The following is a 21,615-nucleotide window of genomic DNA, read 5'->3' as shown; positions in this document are numbered from 1 at the left end:
AGACAATACAAATCTGATTTGGGTGCAAGTCATTTGAATTTTTTAAGTCTGAATTTTGTCTTTGGCACTAACAAAGAAGCTAGAAAGTAAAGAATTGTGTTAATGAAGTGGAAATATCTTTAAACGAAAAAACACATTTAGGGTCAGATCTTGGACTGAACAAAAAGCTCCAGAAAAATCAGTAGGAAAAATGTTGGCTAGGACTGTCCTCGCATTGATTCCATTATGACAGTAATGTAAGACAATCTACACTAGATAGGTTGAATAGAAAATAATATTTGGATGTTAGTTCAATTATTCTGTGGCACAATGCTTCTCCCTCCAAAAATGTTTTAGGGGCTCTTAAAACAGACAAAAAACCACTTGAAGTTTTTCAGATTTATGTCATTATTTCCCTAATGAAATGGTTTTTTACATATATCTCTCATAAGGTATTCAATATCTACATTCTTCTTGGTACATGTAAGCAATCTCACTCCAGACTGAGTGTTCATCACTTAGTATATGTATACTCATATCAGTTATGTCTTATAGTGATTGGAAAGATAGAGTGTAAACAGAGCCTCCAAATATTTGTGTATCAGTGATTGAAGTCACTCCTTGAGGTGATTTGCTTGTCCTTATAAAATTACTGTTTAGTTTCTTAATTTATTTTCGGGAAAAAATGTAGAGGCATTTAATACTTTAAAAATGATTTTTGGTGAGGTTTTTTTTTGAGTTAATTCTGCTTATTTATGCATATTATTTTGCATTCGAAGTAGCTATCTTTTTTCCGCCTTTTTTTTTAATATAAGTGTGAACTGTTGTGATTGTCTTTGATGTATATTAATGTGCATTGTCTTTGATGTATATTAATGGAGACTCTGGTCCTCTAGTAGTTATCTACAAAGCTACTACAGTACAGGAGGCAGCACTGTAGGTTTCTCCACATTGGCCATGGCATGGAGGCCCATATATCACTAGAAAGTTTACTCTTCTTCTTCTTTTTGGTCTCTGTCCTTGGGCTATCAACCAGTGTGCCAGTTGGTGGTGGTCTTTGTGATGTACTCATTTCTCAACAGAGAAATAGATTGAAGCTAGGGTAGGTCAAAACTTTTCTGTCAGATAGGGATTTATTTATTTATTTATTTGGACCAAAAAATTGGCTTTTGACTTTCCAATTTTGTGTGTGAAAAGTGGCCTTGTTTTCTCAAAAAATTCAAGTTTTCATTTTGGGGGTTTTCTATTTTTGGATGAAAAATTTCTGCTAAAATTTTTGATTAAAAGTATATGTTGTCATCAAAATTTTCTGTGCAATGAGAGAATCATTTTCCAAACATCTTTAATTGAGACCACCCCACCTCCAGTTAGACACCAAACAGCTGTTTGATTGTTTGTCACTGCTGAACCTTGATGGATTTGACCCAGTGAGCTACAAATGAAAGGCTCTACAACTTGTTGCCAATCCACTGTAACATCTGTCTCCTATTAAAGGAGGTTTTTACAAACTGCACTTTTTGTGGAGTATTGTATTGATATAGTTGGAGAAGACACTTTGTAGTCCCAATATGTTAGGAGATAATTAGAGATTAGCAACTCTCTGAGGCCAAACCAATCTTACCTTTTCTCAAACCCTTTTGTTAACAGTATTCTCATGCCACAATAATAGCAACCAAAGGGAAGTATTATACCTTCCTCCAAGGCCATTTAAACATGATACAAATTACTGTTGGAGTTGTTACTTTCATCTCTACTGTACTACTATGATTTAGTGTGGAGAGAAATAACTGGCAAGTTTTTAGAAAAAAAACCAGGAACTGAAAAAGTTAACTTGTAATGTAGAAATGAAAAAAAATCTGCAGTGTTGTTTCCACTAGTTTTTCATCCATAACATTGTACTAAATTGGGTCATTTTATTTTTTCTGTCCTTGCACAATAGTGGGATAAATTAGTTCCAATTCGAAATCTAGTAAAAATACAGATATATTCAGTATTAGCCTATAAATGCAGTGAGAAATTTTTTTGACCAAAATGACATTTTTTTCTTCAAATGTTTAAGAATAACTTAAATATAAATAGTATTGACTTCCAGCAGTGTGGTGTCTGAACATATGTCATCACATCTTGAAAAACAGTAGCTAAAAAACCACCTCTGAAGTGGTTCATGATTTTGCAAGTCAACACCTTTTTTTGAGACCATTGTTCTTCTGTTGAAGCAGAGGTACAAATTACCTGATTATGATATATCATGTAACAGAGAGAGTATCTTTGTTTGCGGGGGAGTCGATACAAAATCTCTTGGAACAGCTCTTTTTCTCCCTTTTAACGTGCCCTAAAAGAAGAGGTTGGAAAATGCTGAATCCACATGTGGAACGACAGTGATTCATTCTGTAGTGCTGTTTTGTCAGACCTTTAACTTTAAACCTGCAAGGCTCTAGCACTGACACTTCTGTCCAGCTTTGGGAGCGATAATGCTGATATGGGATCTTTGAATCTAGGATATAAAAGAGAGGAGATTATGCCTTTCTTTTTAATAGAAATTACATTTTTAAAAAGCCTTACATTGCAATGTCAAACAGAAGGTAGGAAATGCCAATATTGATGGTATCTGATTATTTCACAAACATGAATTAATTTATATTTACAGTTCTGTGAATTAAGGTGATAGCATTATCCCTATTTTACAGACAAGGATCTCGGACACAGAGGTGAAGACCAAAATTTTCAAGTACCCACTAATTTTGGGTATCCAGCTTTGAGACACATGGGGCTTGATTTTACAGAGGATTTAGCACTTTCATAGCTCTTAATTCCAAGCACAGCTCCCATTGACCTCAGTTACAGTTATGGGTGCTCAGCACTTCTGCAAAGCAGCCCCTAACTGTCTCAAGTTGATCACATAGAAAATGAGGAACACACACACAGGGACCACTTATGAAAAGATTGGGTTAAGTGATTGCCTAGCATGAAATAGAACTTTTGTGGTAAATTCAGGGACCGAAACCAGTTCTCCAGGGTGACATTAATTTGCCTTAGCCATGAGACCATCCTTTCTCTAAGTGCAATTTCCTGCCTTGTTCACTGTGCACTTTTTAACTTCTGCAGACAGCAGCCTCCTTAACTACACAGTGCTGAGCACCATTCATCCTGTTCACTGAATTATCAGGGATCCTGTGGAAAAAATAGTGAGTGATCAAGTAATTAAAGATTGTCTCATAATACAAAAGAAAAGGGAGAGCCGAATTAAGGCATGGGCATGGGCAACTTTGATTCTGGTATTTTCTAACTTTTGTGTGCTTGAATTTGAAATCATAATATTTTTTAAAAACATTTTATGGATGTAATCGCCTAAAAAAATTTAAAAAGCAAACTGAAAAAAATAGAAATTACATCATATGGAACCTGGAACCATGTTGAGCCCTGCACAAGTCATCAGCATGATTGAAGTTTTTTAGATCCACAGCATAGACATCTATCACTTGAGTTAATAGGATAACTGATAGCAATAGTAGGCTATCATCATTCCAGCCTGCCCTCTTCTGCTCCTCTCCTCTAGTGTCACACTCATGTCCCCAAGTGTCACTCTTTCTCCTCTGTTCTTATCCTCCCACAGTCTACACACCCTACTTTATCCCTATCATTTTCCATCTCCTTGCCCCTTAGTATTCAGATAATTTGGGCTGCTTCCTCCTCAACCTGCCTAGGCACTGGCAGGTGTGTGTGGGGTGGGTGGGCATGGAGCACAGAAGAGACAGTTTCTCTGTTCTCAGTTCTGGTGCTTGGCATCTGAGCAGCTCCTGGTGTCCAGATGATACAGTTACTGGAATGAAGCGCTTGCAGCTCTGAAATGAAGCATACTCAGCTGTTCTGTGGGGACACTATATGATCAGTCCAGTCAGTATGTAGGAGCTGTTCTGTGAAATGGAGAATCTTTGGAAAACAGAATCTTTGGAGAACAATGGTATGAGCCTCTAACAAACCTCCACTGAACATATGCAAACTGATTTTTCAGAGGCTTATGCTGTGGTTAAATTTAGGTAGATTTTCATGCAAAAGGCACATCCCTAACATCAGGGTTAATTCCACCTCCCTTCCCCAAAAATTCTTTGCTCCAAAGCTTGGTCTGGAGAACACGGATTTAAGAAATTTTTAACCTGGGCAAATCAGTGTATTTATCTCTGTGTTCTTAAAAATGCTCTACTGTTTTAGCAGAAACTTTCCAAAACTGTTTGTCTTGAGTCAGACAGCAAACATGGAAAATTTAAGCCCAAATGATTAAAGCTTGGCAAAAGTTACAGACAACTGAAAACAGGGGTCTTATAATGGAAAACGTTAGACAATCTCAATTATATGCAATACTATCAACCCACTTGTCATACATTTTATTAAATTAACTCAGTATTTCAAATGTAATTATGAAGATGTCAGAGTTAGTTTAAAAATAGCAGTACCATGTTTGGGCTGGACTAGACCCAGGTATCCAGGGAATGAGGTGACAGAGGAGAATGTGATTGGTAGGAGACTGAAGGATAAGAGAGAAATATGGGTACAAATGAACGTAATGGAGTGGCAAGAGACTGCTGGGGGAGGATGTGAGTTGGGGCAGCTGCCTATCCTGTCTATGGAGGAAGAGGGGGATAGAATGGCAGCTCCCGTCTATGCAGGGGATAACACAAGGCAAGTTGTGTTCCCACCGAGCATTGTGTGTGTGTGTGTGTGTGTGTGTGTGTGTGTTTAAAGTTGAGTGGAGTTTACACTCCTGCCTACTCAGAAGGAAATTGTACTTGTAGTATCTCTCAATAATAAGGCCTTTGTAATTACAAAGAAAAATATCCTTTTATTAATTCATGGCAACATTTCATGCAGATAAAAGTGAGAAAAGCTTGTCTTTTCTTCTACAAATGGCAAAAGAAAGAGGAAAACATAGAGATTCAAATGCAGTTTGTGTGGATGGGATGATATTAACGTTTTCCTTGACGTTAATGAGACAGATGAGAGAGACCCATGAAACTTGGAAGTACGAGAATGAGGGCAGAATAGCTGTTAATGTTACTTATCTGTATTTCTGTTTTTAGAGATGCTGGCCAAAAAATTCAAATATGGCTGCCTAAAGATATGAACCTAAATCCATATTTATGCATTTAGATAAGTGCTCTAATATCTGGAGATATTGAGCTTCCTCATCTTCCAAAGGAAGTTGGTCAGCACCTCCCTAAACCAAATCACTTCTTTAGATCCTTCAAAATGAATTTAGGGCCCTAACTTTAGGAACTTAAATTTGAACGTTTAGAATATTGTCTTCTCATAATGCCTTCTTTAGGAATTTTCTGGCTTTTATTTTTCTTATTACTATTTTTAGAGAACTCAAGCCATGTTGAAAGAAGCTATCTATTTTTTATTGTTTTTTTCTGTAGTTTATACCTATGATAGAGTGGTGTCTTTTGGTTTTTGTTATTTTGAGAATGTGGCAGGTGCAGATTTTGTGCCTATTACTGATATCTTTTGACTTTGACACTTCCAGTTAGCATTTGAAGAGACTGGTGTGTTTTATTATCTGCAATTCCAGCGACAGGCAGCAATAAAACATACAGTGGAGCTTTTCATTCATCTGTTGCCTGTCACTTGGGCCAGCAGTGTGCACATTTTTCTTTGCTTTCAACAGTGATTCAACATCAGAGCCGATCATAACACATTTAAAACTACATGATGAAATGTTGTGGTTGTACAATACTTAACATGATTTAATTTACATCTCTGCAGTTAGTTACCAGTTCTTGCGTTTGTAGCTGAGTCACCAAGGGTACATCTACACTGCAATAAAAGACCTGCGGCACCTCCATGACTGGCCCTGGTCAGCTGACTTGGGTTTGTGGGGCTCAGGCTATGGGGCTAAAAATTGCTTTGTAGACATTCTGGCTTGGGCTGTAGACCCTGTGACCCAGCCCCCTTGTGGGGGTCGCAGAGCTCGGGCTTCAGCCTGAACCTGAACTTTTACACAGCAGTTTTATAGCCCCACAGCCCAGGCCCTGCAAGTTGGAGTCAGCTGACCTGGGCCAACTTCAGGTCTTTAATTGCTGTGTAGATGTACCTCAAGAGGCCAGTTACAAATTAATAAGATTTTTCACTAACTCAGTTTTAGTAGTCTTCAAAATTACAAGGCATGCACCAGCAGGCTCTGATAGGTCAGACCTCTGATAGGGCATTCATTCCTACACCATAGAATTGCTGAAATGACACTTGAATTGAAGTGCAAGATGGTTATTTGAATATTTCAGCTTGATTTTGATTCCATGAAAATATGACCTTGTCATAATTGGAATCCTTTCAAGCCATTCACATTTTCCTTCTTCTAAGATATTGATGTGTATACCAAATTCTCAGCTGGCATAACTCCACTATAGTCAATGGTGTTATGTAAGAAGAAAATTTGGCTCATCTATTTAATGTGTCTTGTATTTTAGCTCTCTACCTTATTCGTAAGAAAATATTTTCCCTCTCTTCCCTCCTAACTTTCTGTCACATTCACATTTTGTGGAACCAAATCAGTCCTCATTTGTACATGAGTCAGGATCCTTACTCTCCACTAACATGGAGTTCATTTTGCACTCTTAGGCCGGGTCTATGCTATGTATGACAGTTTGCCAGCATAGCTGTGTTGAACAGCGGTGTGAAGAGGTGTGACTCCTGATAGACATAGCTGTGCTGGCAAAAGCCCCTAATGTGGACATAGTTATAACAACTCATCTGTGCTTCTACCAGCATTGTTTATCTAACTCGATGAGAGCTGGAATAAGTTATACCAGCAAAAACACTAGGAGTGCTTTGCTGGTATAGTATCCTGGTATTCCTGTGCCAGAAAAGTGCTGCTAATGTAGACCTGGCCTTTGTCACAAATAACAGTGGCAGGCAGCAAGCAATTAGAAACTATATAGTTTGGGCCCATTCCTCTGCAACTTTCCTCGTTGTTTATTCAGCTTCCTTAGTGTTTCTTCTGTCTTGACAAAAGCCTGTCATGGCAATGAGTGTTTATTCAGTTTATTCTATTCCCTGAAATCCTCCCCAGCCCCCAAAGAAATCCTTAGTTTACCATAGTGGAGTCTTTCTGTCTTCACTGTGCCAGTCTGTTTCAGGACCTTCTCTCAGTAGAGGTGGGTTCCTTTCCAAGTGTTAGGAGTAAGAATGAAGCTATCTGGCACCTAACAACAGAGCAACACTTTGCAGCCATTTTTTTATCCCACTCTGGTTAACCAGAAATGGTTAACCTGACTAATTGAATCTTTTTTGAGGGGGCAGTGCTTTACTCAGTTGATATAATGACCTCTCTTCCCAAAATCAGACGACAGTGCTTGAACTGAAAATATCTGATGGGAGAGAGGGGAATGGAGATATTATCTAATAACAGAGATAATTCATTGTATAACTGCAAAGTGCAGTCAAACATTTAAGTAAATAATACAGAGAGCCTGCACAAGTTAATTGCTTAAAAAGAAAGTGCCTAAAAACACAAGTGTGCCTCCTGTCTGCTCCTCTGTCCTACAAGTGAAAAGGAAGCTTTTGAGTCTTCTGCTCAGGAAGCTGAGAGCCCAGACTGCTCCCAGTATTTTATTGCTGAAGGTTTTCCAAACCCAGGAAAGCATTTTTAAAAAAACCAAACCCTTCATTAGTCAAATTCTGAGCCTTAAAAAGGGTTCTGGGAAAACTTCCTGTGCTGGTAGATGAAGAGAAGTGAGAGAAGGCACTTCTGTTATGTCCTGGAGCTTTATATAGTCTTTTAGATAACCTGGGCCCAGGCAATGGAACATCTTGAAATGAAGAACCAAGACCTTGGTCAACGTTCTGTGGGAAGCCAGTGTAGAGAACAGAGAACAAATTTAAGGTTCTCAGTAACCTGTATTGCTGAGGAGACATGATGCAGCATTCTGTACCTGATGGAGTGTCCAAAGAGCTGAAGGCTTCGTTTATTGCTTTGCTGTGATCCAACCAACAGGTGACAAAGGATTCAATAACTGAGGCCAGGTTGTCATCCACCAGGATGGCACGGAGTCTCCTAGCCAACTATTATTATTATTTTGGGCATAACAAAAGAAAAAAGGTTTTCCTTTATATGCATGCTGGGACCTGAAAATATACTTTAAGACTAAGGTTTTCAAAAATGATTCCTAAAGTAAAGTTCCTCAATTAATATTTAGATGCCTACATATTGATTTATGCATCTGATTCTAGGCACTCATTTTTAAAAAATCTTTTCCCAGTTTGATTTTTAGTACAGTCACAACCAATTCCTGCAGATTCCAAAGTTGAGGGAATTTCATGTTTTATTTTTGAAGGATACATTAAAAATTAACTATACTGCCATCAAATAAGCCTTATTTCTTTTTTGGCTAGTCATTAGTCAGCTAGTTCTTTTACTTTTCTCTCTTACCATTACATCAGCAAGTCAGAACAATCACCAATCCTTCCATTATGGCTTCCATGCCCAGAATGAATTGGGGAAGCATTGAAACTCAAACCAGAGGATGCTTGGAACATTCATCCATGGAGCATCCATGATGCTGTCTTGAACACCTCTTAAGGTTCTAGTGCACACACAACATCACTCTGACATCAATCATCAGTGTTTCAGTTAGACAGGCGTGACACCCATACTTCTTTTTGGCAGGCTGACGTATCACGCTAGCACTGCTCTTCCTCCCATTAAACACAATAAGAACTGCTGCACCATCTGTGGTGATTTGCTCAGCAAAGTTCACTAGCACATGAAAAGCCAGCATAGGGAGCTATGGCCCCGTGGTATAAGGGAGAACACAGTGGAGCAGTAATTTTCCCCTACACCTGTTTGGGTTCTGTTGCTTCTGACTGTGTATGCTGGAGATGGTTGAAAAGCTGGATAAACAGCCCAGTGATTCCTCTGCACTTGCTCCTGCACAGGGGAAAGAAGAGGAAGCCCATTTTCTGCCACCTTTGTGGGGAAAGGAGAACCATTTTGTTCCTTCCTGACAATCACACAGCCACCCCTTGGCCAGAAAATGGCCGAAGGTAAAGGATAGAAAATTGGGGAAGAGGAAGAGGAAGAAAAAGAATGAGAAAAAGAGAGAAATTTAGAGGAGGAAAGGAGCAAAATGTTAATCAGAAGGAAAACAAAGGAAAGATTGAAGGGCAGAGGGAAATTGGACAGATGAAAGAGAAAAAGTAACAGAGAGGGAAAAAAGGCAAAAGAAAACGGTTGGAAGTACAAGATGGAAGCTGAGAATGAGAAGGAAATTTTTTAAAATGTACAAAATCAGAGAGGCTCAACAGATGCATTTTTAAGATTAGTTCATTTTATTTATTAAGTATCTGTATTTATTGTGTTTCACTAGCAGAAATGGGAGACTAGGGAAGGAAAGAGGAAGGCTTAAATTCCAGGAGGAGAAATAGAATCTTCTAGTCAACTGCAAGCCTACTGGTGGTGAAATCAGGGGGCGAGCTTCGTGGGATAACCAAAAGGCCTATGAATTAAAGTGGATGTAATGACCAATTCATTATTGACGCTGCTTAAGCTAGGGCTGGAGCTCACATGAGTCAACTGTTCAAGTGTGGGAGGCTGAAAATCCTTTCTTTCTCCGAAGTATCTGTCTTTAGCACCTTTATCTTTTAAAATACTCTAATTCCACAGGCAAGCCAAAAGAGGTAGGCACAACATTACAGATGAAGGGCAGACCCCAATGCAAACATCAAGTATTCTAATTACACTGATCCATAGAAGCAGAGAGGTAAGAGCTCTGTAAATCCACTGAGGTGATAAAGATTCTGGGATTTACTGATTTAAAAAATAGCTGTCTGTGCAGACTTCCTCCAGAAGTGTCCAGAATGGATTTAACTAATGGAGTTCAAGTACTGGATGAGCTCCTCCAGATTTCTGGGCACTGAAATAAAAATAATTCCCTTGAAATATTTCTAAAGATGGCAGCAAAGCTAGCACTCTAATGCCTGGAAGATGCAATCCCATGTAAACTACTGTTTCCTGCTTTCCTTCATCTGTAAGAAGAGAGGATGGTACCATTACTGCAAGGGGAGGAAGTTCCTAAAACACATCTTAATATCTTCTGTGAATTACATACAGGAACCATCAGTCTATGGTGTTCATCTGACTTGCCTCTGATTTGGTCAGAAACCTATCATGTTATATGTAGAAAGTGCTTGATCCTCTTCATCTCTAACAGAGGAAACTAACTGTTATTTAGTTCAGCAGGATTTAAAACACATGATGAGAACCCTGCACCTACATAAACTCTGGTAAATAAATGTAAAGTTGATGCAATTCAGAGTTTTTTGTGGAGAAAAACAGAACCCACCATGCTTAGCAAAATGCTTTATAGCCTAATCTAGAGAGTCTCCAAAGAGTCATCTAACTGTACAAGGTGAGGAAAACAGGTGTAATATAGATAAGTCCGCTGGTCTGGAAGCAGGAGAACACTTCTAACTACAGTGAGAATACCCATACTCCACTCAGCTAGCTTCAGAGAATCCCTTTCTGCATCATGGAGACACTAATTGGACCAGAGCAAGTGTTTCTGGAAGCCTTGAAGGTCAGGGTTTTTCTTTTACTTATCATATATCAGACATTCCAAAAGTGCCCTAGTGGCACAGAAACTAGAAGTTTGTAAACAGCAAAGTTAAGTGATGTTTCCAAGGTCTCATTTAAAAAAAAATCAACATAGCAGCTCATAGCCCTTAAAAAGGTCATCTCTAGGTACCACTGAATTCACCAATATCTCTCTCAATTTCTGACAGACATAACTGAAGATTGGTGTGTCATTGTAGACGTTAATACAATAGGGCTTGAAAGAGGCAAAGTTGAGTAACTCTTTCATAAGACATTTCTTTAAAATTGAAGTTGTAATGATTATTCATAATGCCAGAAAGGAATGAACAGATGCTTACTTTATATTCTATAACGCTCGTTCTGAAATAGTTGATTATTTTTCACAGACATTTAGATCAGCATGGGGAGATCATTATGAGAATATTTGAAGATGCATGCTTTTAATATCTCTCATCACAGCAATTTAGCCATAGGAATAATTTGGAAATCCAAGAATTCAGTCTCCCTCACCTGCTCAATCTGTAATATAGAATTTAGATTGCTTACTCAACACTCTAAAAGCACATTGAAACCTCTATATCTCAATTTATTCATTATTATTATTGTTTACATTTGGCTCTAAGGATCTTGATTGAAAAAAGTAACTGCAGTCCCAACTGGATTTTAAAATTAAGGCATCTGTGCAACATTTGTGCTTTTCAGAACAAATAAAGAAAAATAGCAGAAGTGTGAGATCCGATAGTATCTTAGTTTGGCTACAAACTGTATTTCCATAGTCTGCATTACCTTGGCAAGGAGAGGCTTTATAATTTGGAGAGCCAAATAAGTTATTGTTCAGGAAATGACAGAGACCTTCCTATGGGATTTATGAAGCATGTGTTTGAAAAAGATTGGTGAAAGTCAGTGGAAAAAATCCTAAAAGTACTGATTCTTATATGCCAAGTACCTTCTCATGCAGTAACAATGGTAGTTCCATAGGAGACTCCCTACTGTTTCCCACATAGTGAGAATTAATGTCTCTGGGATACCATAAGGTATCTACCCCTTTCTCTCAAAGGCCATCTTTACAAAGATTGCTCCAGAGTCCTGTGTCTTCTGTACATAATTGCTACAGGTCCCAGTATATTTTGTGTATGAGGAAGTTGATATTGGAAAAGAGCATGGCACAAAGAATATCCGTAATTATTTTATTACACCATTGGTGTATAAAGTATTTTACAAAACACTATTTAGATAGGTCCCTGCCTTGAAGTCTAATTTGGTGTGAGTACAAAATTATAGGTGGGTGTGGAAGTCTTAGATCAGTGACTTGAAGGTTAAATAAAAGAAGCAGGTTTTAAATTGAGATTTGAAGTTGAAGAAGGATAGCAAACACTTGTGAATGTTTTAATATGCCAGAATATCTTACAACTTTCTTACTGTGGAATTTCATTGAGGGTAACGTTGTGATAATATGGATTTGTCAAGGGAGTTTTAAAAGACAACAAAGCCTTCTTAATGGAATTAGAGTTAATGATAAAAAATAATTTATTATATTGTTAGAAATATTAAGATTGTTTCTCCTGGTCAATGTCAATTGATTGCTTCATAGAATCAGGAGCTATTTGAATACATTTATTTCCCATGAATTAACAGAACAGTCTTCTGTGATATACCTCCTTGTGTTTTGATTCCGGACAAAGCAATACTATAATAAAAATACCTAATACAAATAAGTATTTAAACCCCCAAAATTCCCAGCTGCTGTACCTGTGTGATTATTTATTTGTATTACTGTTGTGCCTAGGAGCCCCAGTCATGGACCAGGACCCACTGTGCTAGGTGTTGTACTTATGTGCAGCTAGGTGTATGCTAGAGCAGCCATGCAATTGCTGTCATTTATGCTGGTGATCGGATCAGCCCCTGGTTTGCCCCAGGATCAGTGAAGTGCAGTCTAGGTATAAAACCACCTCTGGCCCTACCCACACACCCTGGTCTTGCATTGAGCATAGCCCAACTGAACCAGAGAAAATGTGCCATTGTCTGAACAATAATAAAACACTAAGCATGTGGAAATCCTATTAGTGCTTCATGGACCGTAGCTGTCATTTCAGTTGTTCTGGAATTTCCTCTATATGGCCATGACATAGGTTTAAGGTTGAGCTAGCTGCTTGAGAATCTGACTACATTAGCTATTCCTCAGTCAAAAAGTCTGTCAAGCATGCTGAGACTTTTAAAGGGATGTATTTATTTCTGTAAGTCATACATTAAATGGTATTGGTAAGCCCAGTCTTGTATTTTGTTTCTCATGTAATAGAAATATGACTTTAGTAAATTTCTCCTCAGTCCTTCTGGTTTTTGTATAACCATCTTTATCTTGTACAAATTCTAAACCAGGATGCTACAAATCTGTCTCTGTAGTGAAATTTTGTTTGTAGAAGTTTATAGAGTATAAAAATATATATATTATACAGTGCATATAAACTATCAAACTTAAAAATATTATGCAATTTAGATGTGTGTATAATATCTGTATATTTCTCATCGTGTACTTGGACAATTAAAAAATTCTGTCCCGAACAGTGTACTTCCTTGCACCAAAACTAAATAGAATTGGACATGAAATAATAGCATTGTTGGCAACCTGCTAACCCCCTCCAATCTGTCCAAGTCTCTTCCTGTTGTGTGGAAAAGGGGGTGTCGCTGGCCCAACAAGGGATAATATCTGAACAAAACTCATGTTCTCTTTTATACAGTTGTGTGATTTTGTGTCAAGTTATCTCTGGTTCACTGTTACTGTAGCAACTATTATTAACAATAATTTTAGCTTTTTATTAAGGGTACAAGAAAAAGAAGGAAAAACAGTTAAAGCATTTTACATATACAGTTTTAAGTAAGGTGAAGATTATCCTTTTTCCCTTTCCCTTTAGCTAAAGAAAGTTTTTATAGGGAAAATCCCTTATTGGGCAGTTGGAATTATCTGTTGTTTAGGGGAAAAAGAGAAGTTAGTTGAGATGGTGTGCAGCTATAGTTGTTGCTGCTGTCCAGTCCCATTTCCTTGAAGATAAAATGACAAACACACACAAAATGGGACAGAAACGAACATCAAAGATAGAAAATGGAGCTTCTGGCTCTGTTGCAATTAAGAGTCAGCACCATGACTGTTGGAGAAACACGGGCATAGTGTTTTGGTCATACCAGCCTTTCTGAGACCTGGCTGACAATGTCATGCTGTTCAGGGTATTGCTTTTAACTGCCTCAGTGGTCACAGGATCACAGCAGTGGTGCAAAAGAGGCAATCTTGTCTGGCTAAGCCAGACTGTTGTTAGACAGAAGGCAAAAAGAGAGAGAGAGAAGAAATATGGCAAACAAGGAAAAAGACACGGGTGGGGTAAGGGTGTGTGAGAATAGGAACCCAAGTTTCACACTGCAAGTTTTGTCTAGGGCATAGCCAAATCTGGTGGTGGTGATGATGTCATCAGTTCCCACTATCTGGCCCAGTCTGGTCAGGATGCCTTTCAGAATCAAGATGATATAGGGCTAAAGGTGTCAAGATCCCAGGGTCCAAGGAGATGCTGGGAGGGTGGAGCTTTCTCCTTCCAATCCAACTCTCCCTATTACACTTCCTGTCTGTGATGCCCAGATAAACGATGTCCAGAATGGTGGCAGCCTAATAGCATTAACGTGAACCAATTAAAACATGTTTGGGTGATTTCACCTTTAAACATTTTCTTCCATTTCTAGAATCTTTTAGCACATTGTCGTATCAACCCATGATTTGTTACCAGGAGCCTTGAAGATGTCTTATCACAGTTCTCTTAACCTATACAATCCAGTTTGTAGCAGTCTATTTGTCTCAACTTTTACAAACAATTTTATGTAAAAGGTTGAGTTGGATTTTTCTTACCTTGGACAATTAAAGTACAGGCCTCTCATCCTTGTCCTAATCCCATTGATTTAGATAGGAGCAGTATATTGAAGGAGTTGTTGGTATTAGACATAGTCATCTTTCACCAATAAGAGGAGAATGATTTCTGCTTTGTACACACATAGAGTTTACTTTCACTGGTATTGGGGGGAAGCATGGGGGAGGAAAGGATTTGTGTCACATTAAACCTGATTTTCCATTCCTGCACTCAGTGCTCCCTGGTGTAAGCTAGAGCCATCTTACAATAGGGCTGCAGTGGTCTGCCAGCTGAGAATTGTGGTAATGCAGTGAGCTGTTACCTCAGGCTCCTCATGCCCAAGCACACTGCCTACATCAGAAACTGAAAGGGAGAGCCACTGTAGACCCATTGTGACAACTCTGTGTTGTCTGGGAAGCCCCGTTTATGGCCACTTTATGCTGCACTTGAGGAGCGTAATGGGGCCAGAGGGGAACCAAGAATTGGGCCATTATTCTATAAAAACTATAAAAGGGAAGCAGTTGGTGTCTTACTACTTCGTAGCTTGTATTATTGTGCATTTTTTAAATTAATTTTAACGAGAGGCAGTTTGTTATATAAATTTGTCCAACTTTGTTTTGACACCTTAAAATGAGTTCTTAAAACAGTGTTCGATTTAATAGATTCCAGCTCTTCCACCCCAGCCTTTTCATGGTGAGTTAGAGTGTCATCTTTGTGGCAGAGATGACAATTTTGGTTGGAGAAGGGTATTAATCTCCTGCTCTGATTTCAGATCCAGAGCTGTTCAGCCTGCTCTTCATCTTGCACAGATTAAACTGTGTTGGATGATCACTCCTGTATTAAATTCTGTGCAAACAGCTTTGATAATTGTTGAGCAGGCTTTGTTATGGTCCCTGAGAGTAAAGATTCATTGTATTTAGTGGCAGAATTCATAAGTAGGTAGCCTTCTGCCTGGTGCATTTCATAAAAGACGCAATAACATCACTGTACCTACTTACTTCTTGCCCTAGCCAAGACTTAAACATGGATCATAAGTATAATTTCTGACAGTTGTAAGAGCACTATTAGTTGTCTGACACCATGATTAATTATTACATTTTTCATTCTCAGGGCATTTAGCTGCACCTCACATATAAAAAGTGATATGTCTATTCAGAGTTATCTGTTCAACAGAATGTGAACATTCTTACACAGAAAAGTAATTTCCTTGCACTGTTACAATTTTGTCCATGATTCTTCCTTCTTTATTTTGGCACTTACATCTAGGTGCACCAGTTTCCTCAAATTGTTTTTCTGTCAGTGCCTGCAATTGCTCAGTTAAATTATTGTGAGACTTTCTATGTTCTCTATGTATTTTGTGTCTGTTAGGAGATTTTCCCCTTTTTCTGTATACAAATGTCCCTCTTCTAACACATGCACCACTACACTCTTAAAAATAGTGGCACAAAACTCATCTCTGTGCTAAGACTGTGAATAGAGATCTAGTAAATGATGATCGGATAAGATTGGAACTTCTACAGCTTCAGTGAAGTAATTTAACAATCAATACTCATAAGTACAATATGCTTTTCTATTCATTCAGCTTCATTTTTGCTTTATGGGGCACTTTGCTCAAACTTTATTATACATTTAAGCAAAATATTTAATTTGTAAACGTTTGTGGATTGTTAATGCATTTATGGAAGCAGGATTAAAACTTTCATACACTCCTACATTTGCCTGCCATAATACTAACAATATCACAAATTACTTTACATTTTTGCAATATGGGTGCTACGAGTAGGCTCAGAAATGCCAGTTATGGAGAGGGGAGCAAAGTAATTTCTGAATTTATTTCATTTTATACATGGGCAGATGCACTGTCTGTCTTTTAGGCTGCTGCATTAAATTAAATCAGCGCACTTGAGCCGTAAGATCCACTGTATATGTTCCCATTATTATTAACATTTAAGCCTGCATATTGGTGCAAGTAACAGATGATGTGAAGGCAGCAGATTTCATTGTAGTAGAAGTAGCATCATGTGTAGACACCACTAAGGCAAATCTCTTACAGCCACTATGAAAGCTACCCGCTACTCTATTCTGCAACTGATGGATGCAGCAGAAATTATATTCATGGTTATTAAAATGTTCCTGTTTTTTCCCTGGTGAGGAAAGCTGAGCTTAAAAATGAAATCGAGGTTCTGGGGCCCTGGAGCTATTTGCATTGTTCATAAACTAGTTCTGAAACATAGATCAGTTGAGGATAAAATAGATGTGCACTGAAAAAACAGTCAGCACAGAGTTTTTCATTTCCTTCCTTCCCTCGCCCCCCCCCCCCCCTTAGGTCAAAATTTGACCTCTTGTAAGAACCAAGTAATCGTATTGACTTCAAAGGGAAACAGACTTACTTCATAGAAGTTGCATGTGTGTGATTGAGGACAAAACTTGACTTCTTAAGTGAATTTGTAATTCTCATGAAAGTTGCCTGATGAGCAGCCCTGGGGACTTGTAACCAAGGCAACAGCAGCTTGAACTTCCCCACCTATGTGTCTCTACCCTCACCTGGAGAGTTGTTTAGTCTTCATGCTCATTCCTTCTGTAGTTTATATGTTGAGGCTGCTAATCAACGTGCCAACTGAGACAATTTTTGTGTGTGTGTCTGACTTAGATAGAGTCACCCTAACTGAATGGAGACCATCAATTAATTTTATATAGATCACCAGGGTAATTAAAATGACTAATCACTTTTGGTCACTACTGAACTGGTCAGGTTCATATTCCACTCTCTAGTCATCTTAGCCACTTCATTCTCTAGACCTTTTCATATATAAAAATGATGAGTTTTCTGCGTATTCAAAAGCATTTTGTTTCTTGTATTTCTGGAATGCTCTCTGAAAGAAATGCTACTTTAGTGAAGTGGTGCAATTAATTGAAATGGACTTACATGCACATTATATAGACAGGGTTTCCCTCCCAGCTATTTCTCATTTTAAATGTTAGTGTTTATAGTTTAGAAATAAAAATGTGTTAAATTAGCACCTAATTTTAAGCTGATCTTTTAAAACCTTTCTCCATACATACAATCTTTTACTGCTGTGAACTTGCAAAATATTCCTACTGATGTCTTGAAGTTTTGCCAGGAGCAAATAATTTCTGAGGACAGAGTTTCTGGTAGACTATAGTTGTCTTCCAATATAGCCTAATTCTGTGCCCCAAAAATGGGTTCAGCTGCTCAAGGTGACTTGGATATAGTGAAGCTCCTGTTATAATTAAATAGAATGAAATCTCAAATTGTTTCAATGGATTATAATGTATAAACTAATTCTGGTTACAATGAACATCTGTTTATAGTGAAATTGCCCTGCTAAACAATGTCTTCACTATGAACCTATCCATATTATAGCTCAAACCAAATTAAAGCACATATTTAACTTGGCTTTGATAAGATTCTAACCAATTTGGTTTTTAACATGTTTGACCAACCAGTAAGAACCATTGCATGTTTGAATCATGTTTAAAAACCATGTTCTAGCAGAGAATCATACACTAAAAAGTGGTTTCCAACTGGCTCCTGAACAGCTTGATCTGATCCATACTAGCTGGCCAAACTGTGGAAGAGAATTTTATCTGGATCTGAGTGTGAACACTGTTTCCAAACTCATTTTAAAGGACAGTATAGGAGGCCAAAAGCTGGGTCCTGACGTAATACACTCTCGTTAGTATAGCCTTTCCCCATCTTGGGGATAATTACTTCCAGTATTTCCTTAACAAAACAGAACATGGGTAAGAATAGTTGAAAACAGCAGACACACCTCTTTTACATTGCTTTTTTACTAATATTGTCTTCATTTAATAGACCATATTTTCACAAGCATTTCAAAATATTTCTCATCACCTGCCCTCAGAACTTGACCCAGTGACCTGGGAATCAAGAAAATGTCATGTGAGTGGCTACTAATTAGTGGATCCGGAGAGCCTCTTTGTCTGGCCTTTTAACCTTCCACAGGCAGCAGCAAAAGCTGTCATATGTATCATGCAAAGAAAATGAGCCTTTACCACATTTTTTCCATGGTGTAAACTGTAGAACAAGCCCAGCTGAGACTAGAGATGAATATGCAGGTTAGGAAGAAATTAACCTACAATGTACTGTTTACATTTATTTCTCTTCTGTTGTAGAAGACATACTACTTCTGTCATGAGGAACATATTGTACATATATGTGGTGGTTACCATGCAATATTGTACGAGAGAAACAGAATCCCAGAATTAGTTCTGTTTTCTTTACCATTGTCACTTTGTTTTCTTCTCCCTTCACTCATATGAAATAATTTCTGTAAAGGATTATGATTGTATAATAAAGGTAAAGATTAAAAAAATCCAAAGCTTAATTGCTTTTAGATGTGTTTGCTGAACAAACTTGTTAGTAGAGCATTTAGTCAGAGTCCTCATTAATCAATGTTGTACTCCAGTGTCTCCTGAGTCTTCTGGGTTTTTGGGGATTAGCTACTGTAATTAAAGGAATGAAATACATCATGGTCACAAACTTAATGTGTTGGATGACTGAATGTTTTGAGTGGGTGAAATTAATCTTTTTTTTAATTGATATTTTTACAGGTCTTTAAGATAGAGGTGCTAATGAGTGGAAGAAAACATTTTGTCGAAAAGAGGTATAGTGAATTTCATGCCCTCCATAAAAAGGTAATTATCTCTTTCCTTTCTAGGTATGTAACTTAGTTGATATAACTTCAGTTTACCTTAGCTTATGTTTGTTTCATTTCTTTTGAAGGTGTCACTATCTTAAGTCCTATCTTAAGTATGTGCATATCAGTTCATCTCTCATAAAAGAAATGTCAGTATATTCCGTATGTTTTGATAAGGGAGAGGGAGGTTTCTCAGATGTTTCATGTTTTCCTTTCTTTTTGGTTCTTTTGTTCTGGATATGCCATATTGTTGTTAAACATCAGAAGACCCTTCTGTCTGAAGTAGGTTTATTCTTGTGAAGACATGAACTAATGCATATTTCTATAGAAAAGGAATCTTTTTGAGCAGATCATTTTTATCTAGTCAAGCATGCAATTTTTTAATTTTAGAGAATTGGGTGTCTAAACTTCTGTATGTTGAATTGAACATGTAGCTCATATGTACCCACAAAGTTAGAGAAGAAAAAGACCTATGGCATAATAGCTTCCACTGCACTTGTTACAATATTGAATTTATCCAATATTAAATGGACACTAAATTTGTTCTTTTCCAAAAGCTGAGAATAGGCATCTCATTTCTATGATAATATATTTTACTCATTAGTTTCCCAACCTGAAATCCATTACTCTCTTTTTGAGTTGCTTAGAAGGGTGTCAAAAGAAGAGTGTGATTATCCCGCTTCTAGTTGGAGCTGGGTGCTTCTGTTTAAATGTGCCTATCTGAAAGACACATTTAGTATTTGATAAGTTTCTTCTGAAACAAAAAGTCTGAAAAAGAAGCAGTTCACTGAAGTTGACAGAAAAGTGGAATGCATCTGCTGAGCTGTTTCCTAAAGAGCCCTATAGGAATAAGAATATGATTTGTTTTGTAGATTTTGCACAGTGGTTGCTATGTGCATACATTTCTTAATTTGTTTCTCTTTGGTAGATAGCCTCATTGTGCCATTAGCTACCATTTACAATTTTTCAGTTATGTTTTCGTTTTCTTTTTCGTAATCCATATTTATCTCCTAGTATTCATTTGGGGCCTGATTTTTTTCCCCTTGTATTCATGCTGATTATACCTATCAAAATTAATCACACTACTCACTGAAGCCCCAGTCCTGCAAAAAAAAAAAAAAAACTCACAAGCTTAACTTTACACACACAGGAGTGGTCCCATGTATAACATTTGTGAGTAATGGTTTCAGGATCAGGTAATTACTAAGGTCATTAGTAAGTGTGGGTAATGGTGGCAGAATCAAGCTGTTGATGTGTAAAGAATACTCAGCTAAATATTGTCAATAACTCTCCTCCAGTGCTGATTATCTAACGTCAGTTTAACTTCTGTAGTTGCCCATTTATCCCCTGCACAATTTAGTTCCTCCATACTTTTCTGTTTTTACAATGAGAGTTCTGTAGCACTTTAAAAACTAACAAATTTATTTTCTGCAGGCATAAGCTTTTGTGGGTTGCAACCCACTTCATCAGAATTATTCCTCACATCTGATGAAGTGGGTTGCAGCCCACGAAAGCTTATGTCTGCAGAAAATAAATGTGTTAGTCTTTAAAGTGCTACAGAACTCTCATTGTTTTTGCTGTATACAGACTAACAAGGCTACCCCTCTGGAACTTTTCTGCTTTTGACGTTTTTTACTTATCCATTGCCCTCTTTGCTCCGCTCAAAACTTCTGACTAACTGCAGCCTTTACATCCATGTCCTGTTCTCGACTGCTTTCTTTCACATGCGTGTCCCCGTTCCTCTCTCTCTCCCCACCCCCCAAATACCAGGATCCCCTTCTGGATTTGGCGTGCTGTACCTCTACCCTCTTCTCCTTCATATTCTTCTTTAAAGCACATTGTTTCCAGGACATTTGTAAATGATCATCCTTTTGTCTCTCCCCAGAAGTGCTAGCAAAAGAAATAAACCCCCAAGCCTGGAACTATAATAAAACATGTTCTAGACGTCACTGTTAACAATTGCTTGCTTTTCCTATCCCTGGTGTGCCCCATGCCTGTTTAGATTGTACTGTGAGCAACCTTGTTTCTGTATTTTGTTTCCTTGACAGAGTGAACACATAACATACTTTTTATAGCATGTTCTCCTCCCTCCACTACTTTACCAAAAACCTCGGTGGAAATCTTGATCTACTATAGCGATAATGCACTAGATGTCTTCTCAACTATTTTTTTCTCTTCTGTTCATAACAGGAATATCGGTGTCTCAAAGCTGTACTAAATTAGTGCATTTGCCTTTTCTATATGATACCAGCAGACCACAAACCCTTTGTCAGAGAAAGTGCAGTCAATACAGATTCTGTGGATTCTACTCTTCTTAAATATCTCCCGCCCTGTTTCCCTACTTTCCATAAATAACAAAATATCCTCACTCTTTTTGGAGATTGTTGATAACCCCTAACCTTAGTAGTTACTAAAAACAGTATTATTTTTAAATAATATCATAAAGATCATTTAAAACAAAACTGAAATTTTTTCCCTTGACAGC

General features: G+C 37.8%; 1 protein-coding gene across 1 annotated transcript in view; it reads left to right on the top strand.

Moving 5' to 3' along the window:
• The window catches only part of SNX24 (sorting nexin 24), a 124,655-nt gene that overhangs the window by 45,423 nt on the left and 57,617 nt on the right, over positions 1 to 21,615 (top strand). The window contains exon 2 of the mRNA XM_067568915.1: positions 19,045 to 19,128. Within this exon, the coding sequence (XP_067425016.1) occupies positions 19,045 to 19,128 (84 nt within the window). The remainder of the gene's footprint in view (positions 1 to 19,044; positions 19,129 to 21,615) is intronic.

The sequence above is a fragment of the Emydura macquarii genome, unplaced genomic scaffold (assembly GCF_026122565.2).
Source record: "Emydura macquarii macquarii isolate MOO-44397 ecotype Brisbane River unplaced genomic scaffold, CSIRO-AGI_Emac_v2 contig_2897, whole genome shotgun sequence".
NCBI lineage: Eukaryota > Metazoa > Chordata > Testudines > Chelidae > Emydura > Emydura macquarii.
This window is presented reverse-complemented; position numbering and strand designations above follow the sequence as displayed.